Source organism: Dermacentor andersoni, chromosome 8 (genome assembly GCF_023375885.2).
Source record: "Dermacentor andersoni chromosome 8, qqDerAnde1_hic_scaffold, whole genome shotgun sequence".
In the NCBI taxonomy this organism is placed as follows: Eukaryota; Metazoa; Arthropoda; class Arachnida; order Ixodida; family Ixodidae; genus Dermacentor; species Dermacentor andersoni.
The window spans coordinates 48,454,852-48,481,277 of NC_092821.1; the positions used below are offsets into that span (position 1 = coordinate 48,454,852).

Here is a 26,426-nt window from a genome sequence, read left to right on the forward strand (position 1 = left end):
CTGCTCTTGTGGTTCTCGTTTGTTCGGGAGAGCGCGAGACAAAAGAGTTTCCCAAAATGGTAGCGTGAAAGGCGACCAGCGGAAGGCTGTACTTTTCAATGGCCTACGATTTGGCTTTGCTGTGTGAAGTGAACGCGCAGAAGCCATTCCCAGATCCTCCACGGTGGGAATGCATAACAAAAATAGAAACATTGCTTTTGAGAAAGTGTTCAGTATGTGCGGTTTGCACGAAAGGCTCGACCTGCTTTTGGCTCAGTTCGTCGCGAACGACCGTGCCAGCCTCAGAAAGCTAGTACTCGGTTTTTATTTTGCTCGATGTGATTCGTGCATCTCATCCGCATGAAAAGTAGATTTTTTTAAAGGCCTGAATATAGTTCGACGAAGCGGGAACGCGCCCACTCGTTGCATCAAGTTAGCGAGATCAACAGCGTCTATTTCGACTGACGGCTCGACGTACTGTAGGACGCGGCCAATGCGCTCCGACGTGCCCGGCGTCTAACGCTCGCCCGCTTAAGTACTAAAAGCCACAACGCGATACGCGCTCCTACGTTCCGCAAAGTACTTGCGTGCTGCGTACGTATCGTCATGACGCAGTACTAAAACTTTCTAATAATAGTGTTTTAGTTTAGCGTTTAGAACCAAACGTAAAATCATTGCGCACGTAAATAGCGTCGTCCTCACTGCGCATGCTCGAAACGTTACTGGGTTTCTGCGGTTTACGTGCGCTATGACGACGTGTGTTATTTGGAGTGTTTAACGTCTGTAATGTTTACGGACGCTAAGAAATAGCGTTGTCGAACATGGCGGCACCCATGGCTTCCGCGTGAATTCTCGTGATGGCTATACGCTTGCACTCGCGTTTCAAGTTTCAAGTTTTATTGCTTCATTCATTAGTAGTACATATATGCAGTAGAAGTTATACAGAAAGAGGTCCCACAGTTATAAACTGCAGCGGGACCTCTTGTTCTTAGTTACATAATAATATATAAATAAAAAGGCGTCAGTTGCGGTTATAAGCAAAGAATGGATTACACAATTTATACAGTGTTAAAGTAATAAAACCTATGGCAACTCATCACAACATAAAAGAAATTACATAATAAGCAACATAAACATACTTCAAAGAATAGATGCAGTTTACAGGGTATTAATATAAGCTCTCAGTGAACGTTGGTACGACGATAATGTAGGTGAGGATTTCACGTGAGTACGTAAATTATTCCACATTTTCACACTAGCAAAACCAACAGTTAGTTTGCCATAGTTGCTGCGTGATTTTGGAAGTAAAAGGTTATTTTGTAAAGAGAACCTGGTAGTGTTAGGATTAGCAAGACTATTCCTGCCAATGACATAATGTTTTGTGGGTTTTGAAGAAGGCGGTAAATAATGATGCTGTGGTTGTACCAGATAATTTTATTTATAGTGAGGATACTTAACTCACTGAAGATGGGGGTAACATGAGCGTTATAAGGAGCTGAAGCGATGATACGGACCGCGTTATTTTGGATGTGCTGCAAGGGAGCTATATGACAGCGATATGTAAGACCCCAAGAACTGATACAGTAATTTAAATGGCTATAAATGAAGGCATAATACAATGTTAGGAGAGTGTGCTTTTGAAAGTACTGTCTGGCCTTTAAAAGCACCCTGATACCATAGGCAGCTTTCTTTTTTATGAAGCTGACATGCAAATTAAACTTTAGAAAGGGGTCTAATTGAACACCTAAAAATGAGCACTCATTAGATGGTAATATTGGGTGAGAAGCTATGTACAGTGGTAGAAGGTTATGTCGAGGTTTACTGTGTGAACTAAAAACCACAAACTTTCTTTTCTGAGGATTAATCAGCAATTTATTTTTTTTTTTGCACCAACTACTGACATTATGTAGTTCATCATTTAAAAGCTCGGTTAGCGTAAAGATGTCGTTATGTGAGGTGTAAATAGTGGTGTCGTCCGCGTACAAAAGACATTCTGTAGAAGTTAGGCAGTTGGGGAAATCATTAATGAAGATTAGAAATAAGAGGGGACCGAGTATGGACCCCTGTGGAACGCCAGTATTAATTATTTTTGTGTCAGACAGCACTCCTGAAATGCAAACCTGTTGCTGTCTGTCGTATAAATAGCTCCGCAGTAGTTCCAAAGATGGACCTGTTATGCCATATGCGCTGAGTTTAGTAAAGAGAATGTTGTGATTAATGGAATCGAATGCCTTCGAGTAATCGATAAATACAGATCCTACGAATCTGCCCCCCTCAATTTCAGCTTTTATCTTGTCAGTGAGGGTGATTAAAGCTAGGTTAGTAGAATATCCAGCACGAAAACCAAACTGCCTTGGTGTTAATAATTGGAACTTGTCCAAGTAATTAGATAGGCGCTGTGCTAATAGTTTTTCTATCACTTTACTGAAACACGGCAAAATAGATATGGGCCTGTAGTTTGCTAGTAAGGTGATGTCTCCTTTTTTGTGCACAGGAATTATTTTTGACTTTTTCAAGTCACTAGGAAAAACGGCAGTTTTAAAGAATAAATTGACAACGTGACTGCAAGCTTCACATATGCTGTCAACAATTTCTTTGTTATGATACGAGCATATGGAATCTAAACCAGGACTGCAATTTTTAAGATTCATAATTGTTGCTCGAACTTCACTGGGTGTAGTTGGGAACAGATAAAATGAGTGTTGTGTCAAGCGTGGCATGTGAGTGTCATTGCCCCCAGGGATATCAGGCACAGTACCAAAAAAGTTGCTGAATGCGCATGCAATATCTTCAGGGTTTGTAAGTGTGCAGTCTTTTTCTTTAATTTTCGTTATTCTATTCCTAGTAGGATTCTTATTCAGAAACGCATTAAGTATCTGCCACTGTTTCCGAGAATCGTTCCCGGTTTCATTTATTACATTTTCAAAGTAAGTTTTCTTTGCTTGTTTAAGTAGATATGTCAGTAAGGTGCAAAACTTCTTGTACCGAAGCTTAAGGGATTGGTTAAATGGTCTATGTTTGCATTTACGATAGAGGTTTTCTTTCTTGCGCATGCTCTTCAACAATCCTGGTGTAAGCCAAGGGTTTGATGGGGAGGCAAAATGTTTACGGCACTTAACTAATGTTGTTGCTGAGGATATACAAGCTTTAATTGTGCCAGATAACTCAGTATATGAGGCTTCAGCGTCATTTAATGATGTTACGCGCGACCAATCTGAACTGTTAACTAGCTCTATGAAATGTTCTTTGTCAAACCTGGGTTTAGTGTACAGAGTTTCCATGGCTTGATTAAGACGTGGAAAAGAAGCACAATTGGAAAGTGGTCGGTTATGTTGCTTCGTACGATAAAAGCTTTAGGGGGATAAAGCAGGTTTGTTAGTGCATGATCGATGAGAGTAGTCAAGTTAGAGACGCACCTAGTGGGTAGTTGTAACAACGACTCGATACCGTATCCATGACAGATGCTAATGTATTCTCTGCTGTAAGTGCAGTTCTCATCCAGAAGATTGATGTTTATGTCTCCCATGATAACCATGTTCTTGTTTTCATTCGAAACAGTGTGCAAGATTTCATCTAGAGCGCAGCAAAACTTGTTTATACTAGAGCTCGGTGATCGGTAGATGCAGCCAAATACAGTGCTTTTTTCACCGGTATTGAAACATGAATTATTGATTTCAATCCATACTGCTTCGCAATCGGGCATACTAAGATTTAAATCTATCCGGCGTTTATACACTATATCTTGTGAAATAAAGATTGCGGAACCGCCGTGGTTGGATGACACGCGATGACAATATTCCTGAGTGTATGATGGAAATCAAAACAAATTCTTATCGCTATCGCTTAACCATGTCTCTGTTACACAAACCAGTGAAAACGAAATATTGATCGATGATAACAGCAGGTGAAACTCATCATAGTGTTTTTTCAGACTTCTTGCATTGAAATGAATAGCTGAGCAGCTGGGATTTGACAACAACGATGCCAGTTCGTTTGATTCAACGTAAGCCATGTTGGAAGAAGAAAAGTGCTATTACGCATGGTTAGTGAAAATCGCGAGATCTGCCTCGTTTCGAATTCGAAAAACCCTGCTGTCAGTGTTCTTCCTTGCCTTGATTAGGCAGTAGTCAGTCCATAGGAACTGCCAGTGATTTTCTTTTTTCAAAGATAGAGCTTTCAAAAATATCTTTTTGTTTTCCTGTGTCAGATGGTCGTTGACGTAAATCGGCTTAGACTCAGTTCCATGAAAGCCTACGTCTCGAGTCTGTAGACGCGCCTTACGCGCCTTGCTTACGAATTCTGCTTTCTTTGCCCTCGAGGTGAACCTTGCGATTAAATTTTTCGTGCTTGAGACAGATGGCACTCGATGGGCAATTTCGATGTCGTCCCTCGATACCGGGCAGTCAATTTTACTTCCAACAGCCTGAAGAATCACCACACAGTCTTCGCCTTGAGTGCAGGGTACACCCTTGAGTTCAACATTATTTTTGCGCGAGTATTGCTCTAGCTCACTTACTTTCTGTTCCAAGGCTGCGTTTCTAGTTGTAAGTGCCACGTTTGTAATCTTCAGTTTCTCGTTCTCAGACTTCAGTTCCTCAACAGTTTCATTCAAGTAAGCCAGGCTTCCCTGCAATTCCTCCAAGTCTTTCTTGAAGTTACCATCAAACGTTTCTGGTTCAGTGGCCATCTTCGATTTAACGCTCGCCAGAACTTGTTGAGCCACCGTAGCCAGTTTTCCCTGCAGAACACTTTCTAGCGCATCAAGACGCTTCGCGAGTTCAGCATTTGAGGGCATGATGGATACAAAGCACAGAGACAAAAACTGTAATAGTGGCAGCAGTTGCGATATGCAAGAGTTAGGAAAAAATGAGAACCAAAGCCCACCTGTGTAGGGAATAGCAGATGCTTATTAGCAGGAATGCCAGAGGCTCCCTCGTGCACGCTCGCAACTGCTGCCACCAGTGTCGATGACCTGGGCGCGTTGCGTATATATAGGCTCAGAAGTAGACGGTGCTGCCGCTGACGGAAGTGACGGTGCCTCACTGCGCAGAGGTTGGCGATCAGGCCTTAGTCCGCTGGGCCATGCGCAGAAGCAAACTTCAGTTCGGTGATCAGGCCCGAGTCCTCTGGACCATGCGCAGAAGCAAACCGCAGGACGCTGTGTCGCCGGATCCGCGCTCCTTGTGATATCTGTGTAGGGAATAGCAGATGCTTATTAGCAGGAATGCCAGAGGCTCCCTCGTGCACGCTCGCAACTGCTGCCACCAGTGTGGCACCAGCAATCACCAGCAATTATTCAATGAGCTTTCGCTTTCTCTAAACTCACCTGAAGCGTTAGTTATGAGCGCATAGCGCGTCCATTGTCTGAGATCGTTCAGCGATTCTGGCGCCCGTACGCTTAACGAGATGCATCCACATAGCAACAGCACGGTGGTTGCTAATTGATCGTCTTGGCTTGGATACGTTTGGCACGAGGCACCAGATGGCGCCTAGTTTTATAACGCTTTCCTTACGTTTATGTTTCCGTAAGGTAAACTAAAAGTCTTGAAAGGACACGCACCGTAACGTCCCGCAAAGGTGCTTATGTTTAACGTACGTAAGGCGACAAACGCTATTCTAAAGCTGTCTAATGAAGCAGACCAGGGGTGCTATGCAGGATGCGCCGAGTTTGGCGAAACTCGGGATCTTCACGAGCTCTGGCGACACCCCAAGATGAAAGCACAAATGGTACCGAGACACAGTTTATCTTTCGAGAAGCCTCCAGTTTCATTGGTTTATCTAGATTCACTCTGGGTGGCTATCATTCCTTGGGCGTTGCCTTCTGGGCGGTCGACAAACTGGGGCTCACGTGATCATACCGTCGGTGCATGGTCGCGCCTTCTTTCACTTGTTTGTCGTTCCACCGAGTGCATTACACGCACAAGCGAGTTATAAAACAAATGCATTTAATACAACATTATTAGTTAGTTTAACGTGGTTTAAAAGCATTTCAAAGCTTGCAAGATGTACACTGAATGTGTATTCGACTAATTTGTAATTTAGTACGCTTCGCATTATACCACGAGGGAACGCTGTGGTGGCGTCATCACATACATTCATCGGGCGAGCATGGCGGCTAAACATCAAAGAGGCCCAGTGTAAACAAACTCGTACAACGAGCTTGCAGTGCGCGATGTAGTGATCAGGCTCGACGATTACCACTATTTCTTGGATAGTTCTGTGCCTCCGTGAGCAATCTTTCCGTGCACCCCGAAAGACTGCCAATAGCTTCGGCGAGATCGCAACGCGCACCTACTGTTCACGGCACAATCTTGAACAAACAACTTATCCGGTGCTGCTTCTGTGAGTTCCTTCACTCTGCGTGACTGCGAGCGTCACGAATATTGCATAGTGTGTGCAAAAGGAAGACAGCCGATATAGCTACGATGCGACAAGGAGGTGGTGCCGACGATGGATCTCGCAACCAACACAGTGATGGAGGCATCGACAAACTGCAGATAAGTATATTTCTACTGTTTGATATTTAGCATAATAATAGTGCACGGATTAAGTCACTTTCGTAGTAACGAACTGAATGTCCAGTTCAAAAAAGGCATTGAGAGCCAATGAGTGTTCGTGCTTTTACATGTACGTGGGCCCGCGAAAATATGGAAAAAATAAAGGTAACCTTCACTAACTTAGTGATATAACAGAAGTTCATCAGTGACATTCAGCCCGCAGAATCTATGGAAGAGTATCTTTATCCAGGTGAAATATCAATAGCAGGTACTGATATAAAGCAGGAAACATATACAAAAATTTCATGGGTTGAACAGCACATGGGAGGCATTACCGAATCGTGATCGCCAAGTTACCGATATCCTTAAAAATGTTTAGAATCGTTGCATTCTACCGGTTATGCCATATGGGACATAAACCTGGAGGTTAACAAAGAAACTTGAGTAGTCGAGGACTGTGCAGAAAGCGAAGTAACAAAAATTGTTGGAGATAGCATTAAGGCAGGAAGACAGTGGCGTAGTAAACCGTGGCAACTGATATGCTAGTTGAGATTAAGAAAAAAAAATGGAATCGGTGGGCAGGCCATGCACATCTTCAATCACTTGTTGCCAATTTATAACAGGTGATTACATAAGCGTGACAGAATGGATGTCAAGGAGAGAGAACTGCAGCCGAGGATGGTAGAAAATTGCGTAATGGGACAAAAATATGATGTTTGTAGGCATAGGATGCAATCAGCTCGCATAAGACGGGATTGTAGGGAGCACCATTGATTTTGCGGTGAACAAAAATAGGTTTGTGTTGCTGACAGTAGAGGCTCGTGAAGGTTCGAGGACACGTCAGCTGTTGGCACACTAATAAACATTAGAATTGACTCTGAAAAATACAACCCGTTATGAAAAATAAAGCAATGTTGTCCCGACAAATTGTTTTATTATGCATACACTAAAGGCTTCCACAGTCAAGGGCAGTTAGTACCAATAGTGCAATGAGCATTTTTATTTGTAAATAATGGTTTATATGTGGTTCATTCATTCCAACAATCTACTTTTTTTGCAGCAAAACATTCTGCTGCTGGAGGCACTCAACCGCCTGGTGGCAGTAGGCGAGCGCCAGGCACATGCTCTTGAGAGTGTGGCAAGGTCCAGAGGGCTGCTCTGCAACAGTAGGATCAGTGCACTCACTGTTTTCCAGTCGAGCCCCCAGAACACACCTTATAAAGGAGCTTTCAGTTTATTATTTTGTTTATTATTCAAGAGCATGAATAAAATTATTGCAGTAAACATTGTGCTGTGCATATTGGGACACTTGTAACATGCACTTGATGTCTCTTCAAAATGGGCAAACACATAAGACAACCTGGACTGTGTAAATGAAAAAGACACTAATGCAGCATATACATCATTGTGCTGTTTGTTCTTTCTATGTGCAAGAATACAGTGGGTGTTGATTAGCCACAAGATGAACGGTGTGTGTATTTCACAATGAAAAGACAGGAAACGGCATGACCTCAATAATGCTATCACCTATAGACTGTGCACATGAATGCAACACTTCCCGATTTAAACGTGCCACTACATGCATGTTCGATACCACATATTGTTTGACAATGTCATATATTTGCATGTACTAATTTTCACACAGCTTAAGCGCATGCATAGCTCACTTGTGATGTATCCATTTCATAGGCCAAATAATTGTACACTTTGTCCTTTTGTGTTGTATGAAAAGCGGCATCCTCTAGTCGGATACAACTTCACAAGACAGGAGAGGCCCCGCCCAGATGACCAAAGCGCAGCAGTCGATTGCCTCCACGTCTAAAGAAATAGTCCCTCTCCAATGAGCGGGTATTAGTGCGTCCAGCGGCACGACGTCAGTGTAGAGTGTGTGCCCATTGGTGCAGGCTTGTGTTCACCTGCCGTTGAAGTGCAGATTCTGCGGCCTCCTAAAGTTGTATCCGACTATAGAATCACGTAATGCCTTGCACTGGTTGCATAGACTTTAGCAACTTGATAGCACACAATGATCAGGAACAGAAATCTATAAAGACACCCAAGCAAAGCTGGCTGGCCATACGTCATTATGAGGGGCTGTAAACAGTTCTCACCAAATATTCCCATGACATCCTCGAAAAAGAGGTGGTGTTTGGCACTTTAGAATCAAAAACAGATTACAGTGAATGTTGTGTACCACGTTAAAACAAACTGAACTTGGTTATCTGCACAGCATGTAATGAAAGCTTGTGCTTCACATAGGAAACAAAGTGCTCTGTCCAGTACAACTGTCGAGTTTGCTGTGGCACCTACTATGTCATTAGTGTCAACATACAAATTTTCAAAGGCCATTCATTTCACCATTATTTTTGTATGATGGTTCTTTCAATCAGTGCTTGTATTACATGAGCAGGTGGATTTGAAAGCAAAGCTTTGTTTGCAAACCTTCAGACTTCCATAATTGTGCGGCAAGGCACTGGCATGGTGTCGAATAGCTCACACTTCCTCGGTCCTGCACCAAAGAGGCCCAATGCTCTATTTGAAGTTGGATCGCACAATTCGACGGCACACAAAGAAGAGTAACACACACAGCAGAGCGTTCTGCTGTGTGTATTTCTCTTCTTTGTGTCCCGTCGAATTATGGTGCAATTCAGCTTCAAGTTTCTATACCGATACAATGAGTCTTCAACCTCACCAATGATCTAGTTATTAAGCCACAATGGCGCACATCTTTGAAATGTCCCAACATGAATTAGCTCTCCAACAAATCACCGCAAGCATAAAATTTTGCTGCACAGGTGTATGCATGTGCCATATTCTGTACCACTAAACTCGCAGGAATCAAAGGGCCAAGCATTAACCAGCCTTACTGCTGCCGTTACCATCATCATCATGACACCAATAGAAAGACAGTGCTGCGTTTCAGTAAAGCGAGTGCCGGAGGGAAAGGCGTGACAGCGAGGCTTGAGGCTTACAATAAAAATAGCATTTACAAGACATGTTCAATGCCAAAATATGCTGCATATCACTCATCCTACTTTGGCATTGCGGCAAGCTTTTACACGTTTGAGCATGTCACAGATTGTGTAATCATTGCTCTAAAGCTGTACAAAAGGTCTATTCGCTCTGCAATCTTTATTTTTATCATAACGGGTTAAAAACCCACTTTTCATTGGCATCTGCACCACATTTCTCCCGATATGTAATTTTGCCTTGGTGGTTCACAGCATCTTCACGCACACCGAGTTCTGCAGAGCATTGGATCTGCATTGTTCTACTGCTGAAGAATTAGAGCCCCATTACGACACGAAAATATACGATTTGTCTATACAGAATAACGCTGCCCCCCCCCAAAAAAATACACTGAACCACTGGCACATGCACCAACAGTAAACACAGCAAACACTCTGAAGTATTTTCTCCATGCAAGCCAGCACACTAAGATTCTCAATACATTTTCATTTTGCCATAAATGCATAGGCACAGCAACATCCGCATCTCGCACTGCAACGAATTGTGCAATGCCTTGGTGTTTCATAGTGTGGCCGATAGATGACGCGAGACCAAAATTCAGCATTATGCATACTAAGTAACTTGTACTAAGTACTAAGTAATCATAAAAAAAACCAAGTTCTTTATGAGATTAGCATTCACAGGGTACTTCACACAATTTGTGATATGCATTTATCTATTTATACTTCATTAACCTCTTTCCCCAAAAAAGTGAGCCATTTGGAAGGCACCCTGATAGACAAGAACAATCGGTAAAAAGTCAGCAACTAGCGAAAAAGTCAGTATCATAGGCTGCCGCATGTGTGACGTCGGAAACACAAAATTTAAGTCGGCTACAGAGAAGTGACAAATTTGGCAATATGGTGCGTCTAGACATTGCTTCAATGCTAATCACAGTAACGCTGACATTGAAGGCACCTTAATTCCTACGTACGTTGCGTCGACACACCCGACTACGTTCGTAATGTTTCCGCGAAGTAAGAAGCGTTTTTTTATAAATGCCCGCTCAGCCGCAGTCTTTTGGGAAAGCCAGCCACCGCTTCCGCACTGCCGCATCAATAAGCGCATCAGACATCTCTGACACAGAGGCTCACAATAGTTTGATGACGTCCAATGTAACGCTCGGCGCCGACGCTTCCCTGAAAACTCCCAGTCCCGTAGAAACGGAGGGCGCAGAGGACTTGCTCTTCAACGGTGAGCGAATGAAGCCCGCCACGCTGTCTCCACAGACGAGAGTCTTCGCCTAGCTCGTCACACAGCCAGCGCACTGTCTTCGACAGGCCAAAATGACGCTGAAACTCCACGGCGGTCATGTACGCGAACGGGTCCAGACGATCATACTGACGCTTGCTGCCGCTGGCTGCAATAACACAGGCTGCTGCTGCCGCCGCCATGTTCCCGAGTTGAACTCGGAGGGGGTTTCGTGATGTACGAGTTTAGCACGAGTTCGCCTATCAATAAAAGCCAGAGGTCACGCCCCGCGCGAGGCATGTAACTCTCGTGCGCGCACCCACCACGGTTGGGCCACGCCCAACTTATCTTTCGGCAACAGCGACGCGGTGCCGAGCTGAGAGGCATCAACAATATTCACCACCGACATAAAACACCCACAACACACTGTCATCGGTGATGTACTGCGCACTACTATCAAAAACAAAGCGTTGACTGTCGCTGGCTTCTCGGGCTGAGATGGCCCCACAGCACGGTTTCATTGCCTGCATTGTGGCGACGTAGCGCACAGTAAATAATTATCGGCACGTCACTGTAGCTGCTTGCAAGGCGTCGATGCGCCGAGAGTGACGACGCTGCTGAGGAGTGCGTATCGCAGCAGTCATTTGAGATGGCTGCTCTGTCATCGGTGATGTATCGGAGCCACAACGTCGTAAACACGATCAGCGTCCGAGAATCGCTCGCGCTTCTAGACCCAGTGCAATGGCATTTCTTCATCACAAGCACTGCGCACTCAACAGTTCCACCACCTTCTTCAGTTCGAAGTCTCATTTCATAACCGCACACAAGAGCCCTCACCTGCCAAAATGCGGTGTCGTTACGATATCCTTCTGCGATCGCTGCTGGCTCCAGCATAAGTAATCCGCAAGCACCTTGGTGCGCACAAAACACTCTAATACTGCGTACATGCGCTCAGAGGCACTTTCACTGGGCAAGCGATGACAAGCGATGAATTGTGTCGATGGGAAGCACGCACTTCTTCGCAATGCATCGCCGAGGCTTCGCGCACAAAGATAAACTGGTACATTTTCACTAAACTGCGTCACTACGGGCACTACGGACCGCCATTTTGCAGCGACAGCCGTTTATCCCGTATTTATGACTAGTGTGTCGTTTTTAGTCGGTAAAGCGGGGGCCTTAAGGCGCCTGCGATGAACAGCCGTACCACGGCGCTGCGTTTCTATTCCCCTAATAGAGAAAGAGTGGTGATCACCCATGGGTGATCACTGACATTATGGAGAATAGCACTGTAGCGCCCCTAGGCGACTTCTCACCGCATGAACTGCCTCGTGCGTGCGACTCGCTTCAATGTATCCGCTTCTAAGCTTTCGCCTCACTGTCGCCACTCGCGGCAAGAAGTGCAAAATTTAATAATTTGCTCGATCTTCGTTTGTCATCAGAAATTTCTAGCATTCAAAACGAAAAACAGACACTTAGGGTGCGATCTTGTACGCGTTCCAAAATAGAACGGAGGCGGTTCGTTCCACCGAGCCAAATACGATTCGTCAATTTGAACCGTGCCGAACGCCATGACGTCAATTGTGACGTGATATCTGCTGTCAATCATTCCGTGTCGTCTGCTATCGGACGAACGGAACGGAACATACCGCCTATTTCGTGTCGTAAAGAACGGGCCGCCTCCGTTCTATTTTGGAACGCGTACAAGATCGCACCCTTAAAGAAATAAAAATGTTCGTTATTTTATTTGTTGTATTTTAACGTATTCGTTTGAGCCAAAGCGTAGGTTCAAGAATGCGCCGCATGTACCCTGTTCGCATTCGATCGAGGATATAAAGATAGTTGCCGAAAGAGGAGGCACACCCTTGACGCGCCCGGGAAAGGCGTGGCAAGCGGCCCACGGCAAGTCTGCAGACAGACAGCGGGACAGTCACGGTATTGCTAAGTTGCGATAATCCGTTGATAACAATACGCGGCGCTGGCGAGTGTCGTTGTGCAGCCGTCTGCGCTTGAAACGTGGAAGCAGCGTGCCGCGCAGGGTGCGCTCATGTTGTCATACGCGGCTTTTTGTCTACATATTTTTTTGCCTGCAGCCTTTGCGCGTTTCGCGCTATCTCCGTTCACTGACTGCCGTCGAGCAAACTCGGGTAAAACTCGGGTGAACGAGAAACTCGGCGCATCCTGCATAGCACCCCAGGGCTTGTACTCAGAAGACGACGGAAGCGAAAAGCGTTATCCATGAAATAATCGTACGCTTTGAGCAAGCGGCCTTATTTTTACTGAGGAGAAAAATTTTTTTCCTTTATCAGGAACGTTATGTTCATTGCCTAGATTACAGTTCCTTAGGCGTAACGCGAAAGTTTCATCATGTTACGAAAACCAAAGGGGGCCAACAGCGCCATTTCAAAGGCAACGCGCCTACTTCAGGCCTCGAAGAAAATGGCGGACTGTCCTGAATATAGCCCATGATGGACGTAATTCGGTAACCTTCCGACATAGTGACGTTAACGCGCTTGCACAGATCGACAGCGCCCTCTTTGTAACTGGTGCAAGTTTCACCCTATGCCTGTGCGCGCGTTGCGCAAACGCTGCTCGGCACCTAGTTTGCGGACAGCGGGGCGGTTAGGTACTTCTGTGAACGCTGCCTTGAACGCGGACCACGTTCAGAAATCCGCCTCAAGGTTCTTGAACCAGATATTGGCCATACCCGCGAGATAGAAAACCCCGTTCGTCAGCTTTATCGAGTCGTCCCATTTGTTATGGGCGCTCACCCGCTCGTAGGACGCAAGCCAATCTTCAACGTCGTTGTCGCCTTAACCGCTTAGGATGGTAGGATCCCACTGGCGAATTTAAATTCGGTGACAAGCACTCGCCCTGTAATTATCGACCCATTTGGCTAACATGCATATGCTGCAAATTACTCGAACGTGTTATTGTTTCTCATACCTACCGTCACCTTGAATCAAATAACTTTTCTTGTATAATCAGCTTAGCTTCAGGAAAGGCTACTCATGTGACACTCAGTTATTTTACTTCACGACTGACCTTCACTTTAACATGAGCACTAACGAGCAAACCGATTGCCTCTTTCTTGATTTCGCTAATGCGTTTGATACTTTACCTCATTTCCGTTTGATTTTCAAGCTGTCTGTCCTTTGTATTGATTCCTTCACACTGTATTGGCTACGTAACTTCTTGTCTTTGCGTCAGCAATTTACAGTGGTCCACAACATTTCATCCAACTTTTGCGACGTCACGTCCGGTGTCCCCCAAGGCAGTTTCCTAGGTCCATTACTCTTGTTAATACACATCAGTGACTTGCCCACTAACCTTTTATCCTCAGGCGGTTCGCTGACGACTGCGTCATCTACCGCAACTTTAAAGGTTTCGATGATCATTGTACGCTCTATAATGACTTTGAATTAATCTTGATATGGTGCCTAACTTGGCAGATGTGCCTTAAAGCCTCCTAATGCAAGTTAATTTCGTTTAGTCGAAAGCGCACTAACTCAGTGTTTCGCTATTTGATTAATAATACCATGATTTCGACTGCCCCATCGTACAAATAGCTCGGCGTTTACCTTTCATCAGACTTATCCGGGACATCGCAAGTAGCAGCTGTCTAATCCAAAGCTTCTCAATCTCTCGACTACCTGCGTAGAAACTTGCGCAACGCGCCTTCTAATGTACGAAAATTAGCCTATCCTACTTATGCTCGCCCTCAACTAAAATACACCTTATCCACATGGTCAACATATCAATATTATCGAATCCGTACGATGCAAGCCGTTCAGAATAGGGAAGCCAGATTCATCTTTGATAGCAACGACTATTATCGAGCACTACCCGATCAAAACAACACCTTGCATTTCAGTCATTGGAAGATCACCGCGCCATTGCTCTTTTATGTCTGTTTCACGGGTACATCTATAGTAATACCTTTCGCTGTTTGCCGCTTCATGCTCCTGTGCGCACATCTCGAAGCATTCACAACGCACTTAGTTTCATGGGCATTCATGGTCAAACGCAGTAATTTAACTCATCATCACTACCTAGAGCTACTGCACACTGGAATGGTCTGTAATGGTGATGTACTCCGTGATAACCTGAATTCTTAGCATTGTGTTCAATGGGGCTGGTTGGTTCATCTCGAGAATAAAAACAGGAACAGCGCAACGCAGGACAAGCGAGAAAAGAGCACAGGAAAGAGCGCTGACTAGGAACCAAATTTTTACTTGCAGGAGCAGCATATAAAGACATCTGGTGTCTTTATATGCTGTTTCTGCAAATAAAGCATTTGGTTGCTAGTCAGCGCTCTGTCCTGTGCTCTTTGCTCGCTTGTCCTGTGTTGCGCTGTTCCTCTTTTTATTGTCAACCTGAATTCGTTGCGTGTTAATATTCTATGACGATGTTGCCCTTTTGCTATTTTTCTGTCATGTAATTACTATTTCCCCCCTTACTCAATGCCCTTCAATGGGCCTTAAGGTATTGTGAATAGAAAATTAAATGAAAATAGTGCCAGCGCAGTGAACTGGCGCTGGCTGGAGCGTCTGCTGGTCGGCGTCTGGCATGGTCGAAGGTAGCGCACGAGTGCAGAGTTTTGGTATGATACAGTTTAAGGAGACCCAGCACCTCCACCAATTATAAACGGTGTTTAATACGCAAAGGGCCGACGACGGGTAGAGCGCTTCACCGAGCACAGACTCTAATCTCGAGCCTCTGCGGCACGCGATGCTGTTGGCAGTCCTGCTGCTTACTTCCAGGCGTTCTTCTTTACTACAATATGCATATTTATTCGTAAATACTATGAGTCCTGTCTTGCACGTCAATGACAGAAGACGTTTCACAGTATCCCCGGTCCGCTGCTGGCCTGACGATGTGCTGCTCGCGCTTTTGACCGTGTTCCAATTGGTTTACATGGCCCAGTTCCAGGCTGTCTTGGGGGCATTCGCTGGATAATGGCCGAAAGGTCACATCTAACGCCCGACGCGGACAAAGCTGCACTTCCTGCGATTAGTGCTCATGGCGTGGCCTGATTCAATTGATATCATATTTTTCTGCGTCATGCTGTGCCACGGTGAGCGACAGTGACCTCGTGTTTCTGCCCGAAAATCGTTCAAGAGCTTCTCCCCTTGTGCCGTTCTGTTGACCGCAACACTTACTGCCTACCAGTGCCAGGCCAACTGCCCAACGGAACGCTTCAACCGAACACTGGGAGACGTGCTCGCTGTGCACGTACATTGACTCTGACCGTACCGATTCGGGTGTCGTTCTTCCCTTTGTGACGCGCGCATATAACACGGCGATGCAGTCTACCATTATTGAAGTGTGTTTTCTTCCCCTATTTCCTTTCTTTTTTCTTTTTTTTTATAGCGAAGTGGTATATGGCTAGGGCCTTTCCGTCGTCCGTAATCCGCGAACCAGCTCGTTCGCGTCCCTCGGCGCTACCGCGCGAACGCGCTCGTGCCACAGCTTACGCGTTCGTTTTTGTCTCCTTGTTCAGCTGGCTTCGTTACCGCTCATTATGTAAGGCGGTATGAGTCATTCATTGGGAAGCGGAAATATCGTCGTCTTCATCACCATCATAAACAACTATCATTATCAACAATAGCTCGAGTATCATCTTCTTCCACAGCTGGAACCGTTGCCACTCGTATTACAGTGTAGAATTTCATTTCTCTTCTGTCGTCGTAGTGGGGAGTCAACGTTAATTTTTTTTATTCACGTTGGTTTGAACCATTGTTTGACGGGCTATGAATGCCATTCATTGTCGAACGTGATGGACGCATTTAATAGCAGAGGTAATACGAGAATGTGTGTGCGTACCTATCGTCACGATGACCATTGATCAGGACAATAAATATGTTCCCACCTTTCTTCACAATTCTATGTCACCTCTTCGTTGTCTGCTAAACAGTCTCTCTGTTCATCCACCATAGCAGAGTAAAATCGCTCATGATTTTTTGTACAGCCGCGAAACATACTCCATATTTGCCTTCATTTCCCCGTACCGTCCGAATGCCTTCGAGTTCAGCCCACTTTCTGAAGTTGCACAGCATGCGGAAGAGTGCCACCAGCTGGCCCCCTCATTCACGTCCACGAATTAAGGCATCCAGAAAGATTGCCGCGACAACTGTCAGCCTGCGCAGACTCACCGCTGGCTCCCTCACCTGGCGCCGACTAGCTTTCCACTCCCCTGGCCTCCCTTCGAAGTTTACGGCCCCGGATCACGGCCCATACTGCATCGCCGAGTGCCGGTCTCCCATCACATACGTCATTGAGCACAGCAGACGTCCTTGGAAAAGCGCACGCATGGCCTCGAGATGGTCCACGTCCGCCGCCTAAAGCTACGTCACGATTGTCAAATTATCTCTTCGCCTTCAGTGCTCCCTTTCGTCGCCAAGGTTATTGTAGTGAAGCAGAACCCGCCGTGGTTGTTTAGTGGTTATAGTGTCGAGCTGCTAAGCACGAGGTCACGAGATTGAATCCCGGCCAGCGCGGCGGCATTTCGATGGGGGCGAAATGCCAAAACGCCCGTCTACTTAGATTTTGTGCACGTTAAAGAACCCCAGGTGGTCGACTTTCCGCAGTCTCCCACTACGCCGTGCCTCATAATCAGAGAGTGGTTTAGGTGCGTAAAACCCCATAATATATATATAGAGTGAAGCAGAGACAGACGAAAGCAGCACGGGGGCACGCGAGCTGCCGGCGATGAGACTGGCTGTCCTTCTGTTGATGCTGTGCTGGATTTTCACCTTCCGCTTCCCGTCAATAAATCCACTTATGAAAGTAAATCAGATCTAATACATTTTCCAATGTAATGAGGGAAAATGCCAACGCAGGTACATCAAGAGTAGCCTCACACGCCATGCTCCGCGATGAGTTCAACGCCTTTAAGGGCGTAGCTCAGTGGGCGGCTGCAATACTTTGACGACATCATCTTCTTAGGCAGACGCTTACGATGACGTCCAAATAATATTGTCCATTTGTACGAGACACTTGGAATCGCGACATTCATTCAGCAGCTCTTAGTAAGCCTATCATTTGCCTTTAAGTTCGTATGTCAGCATAACTGCGGGCATCGTTTTGTTGCACACTAGAATAAGCTACCGCCACATCTTGTTTCTTAGAGGCATAAAATCGGGCCCCATCAAATTATGGTGTTTTACGCGTGAAAACCTCGATTTGATTATGATTCACGCCGTAGAGGGGGACTCAGGAAGGACTTTGACCACCGGGGGTTTGTTAACGTGCACCTAAGTCTAAGTACATAAGTGTTTTCGCATTTCTCCCCCATTGAACTGCGGCCGTAGGGGCCGGTATTCAATTCAGCTACCTCATGCTTAGCAGCCCAACACCATAGGCATTAAGCAACCGCAGCAGGCATGAAATCGTGCCATAACGTGTCTATGCGATCTTTCCATCAGACATGCGCGCATACAGTGTTGCGTTTTCTTTTTGAATGCAGGTCCAATAGCTGGTTACCTCTGCAGGCGTTTCACTTGCCGGGCCGTCTTGTTGGTGTGCTCGTCTCTGGTAGGAACTGGGGCCAGCCTGTGCTACCTGGCGAAGAGCCTGCTATTTATCACAATTTCATTTGGATTTGTTCATGGTAATAAATATTTGCATTATAATTATGTATACCATGCCATATAACCCTTAATATTTAAAACATTGGTGCCATCGTATTTCAGAATGTATTTGGTTGTTTCTTCATTCTGGTGGTTAGCGAGTAAAATAGTTCTGACTGGCAATTGCGCAGGAACTGAAGAATCTGAGATTTAAATCATTCTTCACTTGCGGTTCAGTAGTTATCATACAGCGACCAAGTCCAGATGGTAATTTACGCTTCGCCGTGGCATGATTGCTTCGTAACAAGTCGTATAGGTCACAAAATGTCGACCATGGGATGCAAGGCAAATTTTTTCCTACTTGTGGTTACCATAGCTGGGTATGGTGAAAATGAGTGTAGTTTATGAATATAACTCCTTACTTCATAATATTTTTCTCGCGAGAGTTCTTTTTGTGCTCTCTGTTGCTATAGAACTTGGCACTTTGGACGTCCAAAAAGTAATATTCTTAAGCATATGAGTATTGCCACACCCCTACCGATACAATCTTATATGCAGTCCATCACTATAAAGTTCGACGTACATCTCCATGATCTTCATATTGTCCAGGGCTAGGGCACAAAACCCGTAACATTTGCAAGTCAAGAAAACAGAACGACTTCTTCGCATACAGACCATTGCGGTATGGCGAGAGGAACGCTTTTTCTATATCAACTGCGTTGTTTTTAATTTTCTAAGTCTAAAACATATCCTCCACAAAAAAAGAGTTAGTGATATAGAATGTAGAACGTAGTGATACAAAAATAGTGATACAAAATAGAACGTAGTGATACAAATGTTGTGTACCCCCTGATTTCACTAATATTACGAGAAGCTTGTCTGTCAAAGCGCGTGTCAAAGCGCGAAAAACGCGTGTAAGCACTGCTATGCCTCACGCCGGATCACCCCTTAAGGAGGACCCGGTTGGACTCCGAAAGGTCAGGTTTCTTTTTTTTTTTACCAATAAATTCTGGTTGGCGTTCTCGTACTCTTTAATTAAATTGTCCCCAACCAGCTAGATATCTGCCTAATCTTTACATTTAATATAACGGCCACAATTTTAATACACTTTCGTTGAGTTGTTCTTCATATCGTCAGAGTAAATAGATGAGCACGTTACAATGTTTGGTGGTGCTTTATTTCGCTGCTTTAAATTAGTATTCCATACTAAATGCTCAACCTGTGCTATAACTCAGCACTAAATGTTCAGCTCCAATATGAACGGTCCCTTCTTTTTTTCACGCAGGTGGTGCGATGTGCGGCTTGTTCGTTGCTTGCAATGTTTTGGTGGCCCAACACTTTGAGAAACGAAGAGCAACAGCCACCAGCCTAATGTTCACAGTTTTCGGCCTCAACTCCGTCGCTATTTCGCCATTGCTCGAGTTCTTCCGAAAAACTTACGGTGTCCGCGGTGCTTTCCTCCTCTATGGAGCGCTTCTCCTCAATGCGATTCCAGCCGTTATTGTTCTCAGAAGCCCTCCATGGTTGACGAAGCAGAAAGTTAGAAGGAGAGCGGCAAAATGTGAAGTGCAGCACGAAGGAAACGCAGCTGCCGTTTTGATTGAATCAGCCAACTCGGTCGAAGATGGCAACAGGGCAACGGAAGAAGAAAATGACCACCATTGCACAAGACAACCTTCAAACTGTCATCGATCGTCACAATGTACTGCTAAACAGAAGGAAAGCGTATCACATACTGGTCTACTTCCACACAAAAGCTGCATTAGGCTCATGGAAGCAAAGGAGCCTGTTCGACATTTTAGCATTCCCACAACGGCAAGGCAAATGTTGACGTTATGTTTTCTTGTCCACGCACTGTCTTACGCCGCCGTATTGTTAACAGCTGGCGTCTTCGTCCTGATTCCAGCAGACCTAGCCAGCGACCGGGGCCTGAATCCTTCAGATGCGGTATATTTGCTCCAAGCTTTCTCCGCAGCGGACGTCGCCTTCAGATCGGTAGTGGGCATCGCCATTGATTCGCGTATCTTATCATATGAATCTCTCATGCTACTTGGATTCGCATTGCAAGGACTCGCTTATGAGTGGCTCGTCTGGGCGGATACACTACCGCAAATGATTGTAGCGTCCGCATTCGTGGGCGCCACGTATGGCTCACGATCGTGCCTGCTGCCACCCGCCTTGGTCAAGGACTTTGGCATCGGCCCGTTACCGGTGATTATGGGTGGTGCATTTTTTTGCGCTGGCGTATCTCTTCTTCTCCGTCCGTTACTGATCGGTGAGTATATTTGTGCTCTAAGTGTTTACAAGTTCCTGATATCATATTTCACGGCAATAACTATGGTTTACTTGTGTGGTTTGGCATGCCAATACGGCCCCGTTGGTTAACTATGAGTGGCGGCACAACAGGAGATTCCGGATTGTGACCACACGGGTTACCTGACCAGCGCATGAAACACGATGCTGGAGGGTTTTCTAGTCTTGCCCTTACGGGGATCTGGCCGACATGCAAGAGGCATTTAACCTAACCTAACATATATATATGTATATATATATATATATATATATATATATATATATATATAAACGCGAAGAAAAGGGGTTAACCGAGGGGCCCGATTTTTATTAGTCATATCATAAGAAGCCAACAAACACTGCCACCAAGGACAACATAGGGGAAATTACTTGTGCTTAATAAATGAAATAAAGGAACGGTAAATTAATGGAAATTAAAGTGGATGGAAAAACAACTTGCCGCAGGTGGGAACCGAACCCACAACCTTCGCATTTCGCGTGCGATGCCCTACCAATTGAGCTACCGCGGCGCCGTTTTCCCATCCACTTTCTTGGGTATTTATGTGTCCTAGTAGAACCCTGGGAGTGTTAGCCAGCGCCACCACTCACAGACCTTGGCGGCGGACGTGGAACGTCCTTTTTGCCGCAGGCGTCACGAGAACGTGGTCTTTTTGGGTGAAGGCAACTGGTCAATAAACCCACATATGCTACCTGACGGCATGAATGTTGCCGGATTCGAGACCCTCGTTATGTAATAAACGAGAAGAAAGCGGGTTAACCGAGGGTCCCAATTTTTATTAGTCATATCATAATAAGCCAACAAACACTGACGCCAAACACAACATAGGGGAAATTACTTGTGCTTAATAAATGAAATAAAGAAACTATACAATAATTGAAATTAAAGTGGATGAAAAAACAACTTTTGTTGACTTCCTATGATTATATATATATATATATATATATATATATATATATATATATATATACCCCCAAAGAGTAGCGTATGGGCACATGGGCACATGGAGCTTATAATTTCGCTGTACTTCGACCTGACAGAGCAATTGATAACGAGTTTACCGTTGTGAGGATACTTGGTGCACTTTCTGGAAGCTGACGGGCCGCCATCTGTAGCTCTAAACATTTGCCGTCCAACTTTGACCGCAGCGTAGTTCATTATATAGTGCGCAGAACGGCAGGTGGCTGTGCTGAGGGAACAGGGTATAAAATCAACGATTGGTCTAACTCGTGTCACTAGTTGTCAGCCGCCCTTTAACGAACCTATCTGACGCTTACTTAGGTAAGTGTGTATGTAGCACTGGTTATGTACCGCTCTTCAAAGAAACTCTTTCGACACCGACTCGGAGCACTGGGTATGTGCAACTCAAGTTGTGCTGCACTTCGACAAACCCATACGTTATAAAGATGGGTCACTGGGCATGCATTGCTCTTCAGTGAACATCTTGGACGCAAACTTTGGCAGCTGGCTATGCGCAGCGTGATATGTGCCGCTGTACAATGAGGAAAGAAATCCTTTATATTTGATATCGTATCGTCTACTTCCTTTGTCTTTGCTCCGGGTTGCGCTGCCCGCCACCAGGCATACTTTCAGTTACCAACGCGCTCAGCTTGCTCTGGTAATTCAGTTTCAATTTGACCTATGCTCGTTTGAATCGAAACCACGCCAACCGTGGACTTTACGGTGGCCACGCTAGGTGGCGCAGTATGTGCGGTGGGAATAAAGCCCCTTGATAACTTTAAAGTAGCGACACTCTCCTCCTCACGGCGCTTTCCTCCTCGATTCTCCTCGCCCGCCGGCTGCGCACGGCGCGCTTTTCCTCCTGGGCTCCCGATTCCATGGAGGCGTGTTATTTTGGGCCAGTTGCGCGCCCCAGTGGGGTTGAAAATTTTGATAAATGCTAATAACAGCATCGATAATGCTGGAGGCAACGTTTATGAGGAGGTTGGTTTTTTCTTAAAGCCGTATGAACGGGGTATACCGATGTAAAGGGAGCTTTGAGGCGAGTTCTATACTCCAGACAATTTTTCTGCCACGTGATCAGATGCTTTACTTCGTGCGTCTGATCTAGTATTGCTTGTGACACATCCCTTTGTGTGTGGCTTATTAAGCGAAAGCCTTAGACCTCTGTTTCAAGGTCCCGTTGAGAGCTACAAAAAATATCAGGTGACCGAAGGAAGGCGGGAAGCGAACTAAAGCATGTGCAGCCGCGTTAAGAGATGATTAATGATTAGCAAAGTAATGATTGATTAGTGATTGGATAAAGATGAATTCGGGTGTATTAGGGAGGATTAAGGTAGATTAAAGTCAATGAAGGTGCATTAGGGTGGATTAAGGTGCATAAAGGACTAGGTTGAATTAAGGTTGATGAAGGTGAATTAGAGTGGGTGAAGGTGCATTGAGGTGCATTAAGGACGATTATAGTGGATTAGGGTGGATTAAAGTGCATGAAGAAGGATAAGGGTGGATTAAGGAGGATTAAGGTACATTAAGGAGGATTATGGTGGGCTAGGGTGAATTAAAGTGAATGAAGGGGGATTAGGGTGGACTAAGGTAGATAAATGTGGATTCGGGTGGATTAAGATGAACTAAGAACGATTATCGTGGATTAGGGCGGATTAAACTGAATGAGGAAGGATTAGGGTTGATTAAGGAGGATTACAGTGCATTAGGGAGGGTTATAGTAGATTAAGGTCGATGAATCTGGATTAGGGTGCATTAAGGAGTACTTTCGTGGATTATGGATTATGAAGGAAGGAGTATTAAGGTCGATGAATGTGGATTCGGTGGATTAATGGGCATTAGGTGGATTATGGTAGACTAATTGGTCTTAACAGTCAATGAACCCTAATTCACCTTAGTCCACCCTAATCCACCTTAATGCTCCTTCATCCACCCTAATCCAGCTTAATACTCCCAATCCACCTTAATACAACCTAACCAACCTTCATCGCCCCTAATGCAACTTAGCCTATCCTATACGGTCTTAATCCTCCTTTATCAACCCTAATCCATCACAATCCGCCTTAATCCTCCTTCATCCACCTTAATCCTTATTCACGCACGTTAATCCAACTTAATCCTGCTTAATAGTCCCAACCTACCTTAACACACCCTAATCCACCTCTATTAAACCTAATCCAGCTCCATGGCCCCTAATCCACCTGAATCTACCCTAATTCACCCTAATCGGTCTTAATCCTGCTTTATCAGCCCTAATTCACCTTAATCCACATTAATCAACCTTAATCTCCATTTATCCACCTTAATCCTCCCTAATCCTTGTTCATTCATCCTAATCGGTCTTAATACTCTTTCATCAACCCTCCACCCTAATCCACCATAATCCGCCTTAATCCTCCTCCACCCACCTTAATATTTGTTCATGCATCTTAATCCTTCTAAATGCACTCTAATCCACCCTAATTTTGTTTAATACACTCTTATCAACCTTAATCCTCCCTAATCCACCTTATGTCAATCACTAATGATTCAGTAATTAACTTGGGTAATCATTCTCTTATACAGGGGTGGACATGCTTTGGGTCACCTCTGGCCTTCCTTGGGTCACGTGACACTTCCAGTTTACAACGCAACCTTGAAACACAGAGATCTAAAGACTTTCGCCTTAAAACTTAAAAAAAGCTCGATGTTGACTAGCTAACGCTCATCACCTACAATACCACGGATATAATTGGCCCTAATTTTTTCAGGGCGCCAAGAAGAATCTATAATGCTGCACTTCCGACTGAATAACAACAGTGAGCGACTTGCGAGGTGATGGAGCCGCCGCAGAATATTAAGCATACTGAGGACAACCGCAACAAAAACGCTGGTGAGCAGGCCGGACGAATGAAAAAAAAATGCAGCATTACGGGATGCTTTGCTACTAGCTATAAGAAAGACGCCTCAGCTCGCAAACAACGCTGTTCTTTGTCGGAACGAAGTTCTTTCGGCCAATGTCATGCAGCCACTGCTTCCAGCGCAAGCCGTCATGCTTTCCTTGTGGTATCATAAAAATGGCATAACTATCTTCAGACTTCTTGCTGCAGTTATATGCGCAACAGCCCGGCATAGCGCTGCGCATAGAGCAGGAAAGACAGCGTACAACGTTCGCTACGCCGAGCTAAAGCGCCGAGCCAGCCGCGCTCAGGAGGAAAATGGCGCGAACGAAAAAGAAAAACACAAGCAAAACTCAAGATCCGCGCGTTTCCAAGGGCAACGGCAGGGAGACCAATCGTCGTGCAGAAAAATGGGGGCAAAACTGGTTGCCGCGGGGGGAACGCTCAAGGGGCGAGGAGGAGGCGAGGAGGTCGCGCGGCGGCGGCAGAGTTCAAAGAGTGTCGCTACTTTAAAATTATGAAGGGACTTTAGGTGGGAAGTGCGACAGAAGAGCCCGGCTTCACACACATTCCAGCATTGGCAGTACCGTGTGTCGCCGCATTACTTCAATGCAAATAGCATTAACGTTGACATTAATCGGGAAAGAGGTTCTGCCGGAATTCTTTTTTTATATTGGAGAGCGATAATATTAAAGTGACTTATCTGATGATCTTGGAAATGGTGATTTCCTCATTTTCTCTTCAATTCGCAGGATACTTCAGAGACAGCTATGGCGACTACACTGGACTACTACATTTGATGGCTGTTCTCAATGCATCCTTCATGTGCATTTGGACGTTCAAGTTGGTCACTAAGAGGAGAGCAAGGTCAAATGTGTCATCTCCACCTGCACCGAGACAGGCTTAAAACAGAATCCTACAAGCAAAAGAGGTAGCGGATAATGATGGGCTCCTCTAATCTAGTTCATCGAAAAGCACTCGAACATGACAGCCTAAATATTGGCACATAGAAAAGCGAGGTGGGGGAAAGAAATTTTATAGCCTTTTAGCAGGTTTATTTCGAACAGAGAAGAACATATAAGAGTAAGACAAGAGGGAGGGGGACTTGGATTTCCGCCAGGCGCAGAAGGCGCGTGTGAATGCAAGCAGGGCTGGCGTGGCTTCGGATGAGGTGTCCGTTAACGACCTTGACTCGCAGGTCTACAGATGCGTGAAAGTGGTAATGGAGGGGAAAGCGAAGTTTCTCTGCAATACTGCTTAGGTCTGCGTAATCGCTTTCTAGGTCCGACAGTGCAAGCAAGAACATCGAGGCAAGAAGAAACAAGAGCAAGCGCTTCGCTTATCTACTGCAATGTGAATGCGCTGTAGCAGCAGTAAAAATACCTGAGCCCAAGCGAGCTGATAACTTTTCAGCTTTTGTTCGTGTTCTCTTTTACAGCGAAGCTGTATATGCCTAGGTGAAACACTCGTGGCCCGACCACAGAAATCCTATTGCGGGGGTATCAGCCATTGTCGCGGGGGGTATGAGCAATTGCATTAGTCTTGACAGACGGACAAAGTTCTCCTTAGGTAGGCATAGAAATGCTTACGCATTTAAAACATATACATTCATCTACGTATTATTGTAGGGAAGGGAGCCCGAGGGTGGCGGGGTAAGACAGTTTCATGATGGCATAATTATCTCGCAGCAAAGATGTGGCGCACCATTGGCTACGCCGCTAGTGACGTCGTACCTCTCTCGCAGCAAAGCGCGCGCGCAGCAGTCTCTCTCCGACTTCGTAATAGGTTCAAAAATGTGTCCCTGTGTTCAATAAAAGAAAATTTCTCGGCCCGGTGTTTCACATGGTAGCTACAGTGCACAACAGAGTCATAAACACTATGATTAACGCATGACGAAACAGAAATGCGTAACATAATACAGAAAGACTTTCATGAACCTGCTGGACTAAGACAATGAACCGCTCATTGCAACCCTCCATAATGGGGAATATGCGAAGCGCAATGTGTGGCATTTCAAATAAACAATGTAATA

General features: G+C 45.3%; 1 protein-coding gene across 2 annotated transcripts in view; it reads left to right on the forward strand.

The window, feature by feature from the left end:
- The window catches only part of LOC126526161 (monocarboxylate transporter 12-like), a 33,363-nt gene extending 7,142 nt beyond the window's left edge, over positions 1-26,221 (forward strand). Inside the window, exons 2-4 of one of the 2 annotated variants that reach the window (XM_050174109.3) lie at positions 18,139-18,282; positions 19,527-20,516; positions 25,147-26,221. In XM_050174109.3, coding sequence (XP_050030066.2) covers positions 18,139-18,282; positions 19,527-20,516; positions 25,147-25,301 — 1,289 coding nt within the window. In that variant the 3' untranslated portion in view covers positions 25,302-26,221. The remainder of the gene's footprint in view (positions 1-18,138; positions 18,283-19,526; positions 20,517-25,146) is intronic. The other variant, XM_055068010.2, reaches the window with a different exon arrangement.
- The last annotated feature ends 205 nt before the right edge of the window (positions 26,222-26,426 follow it).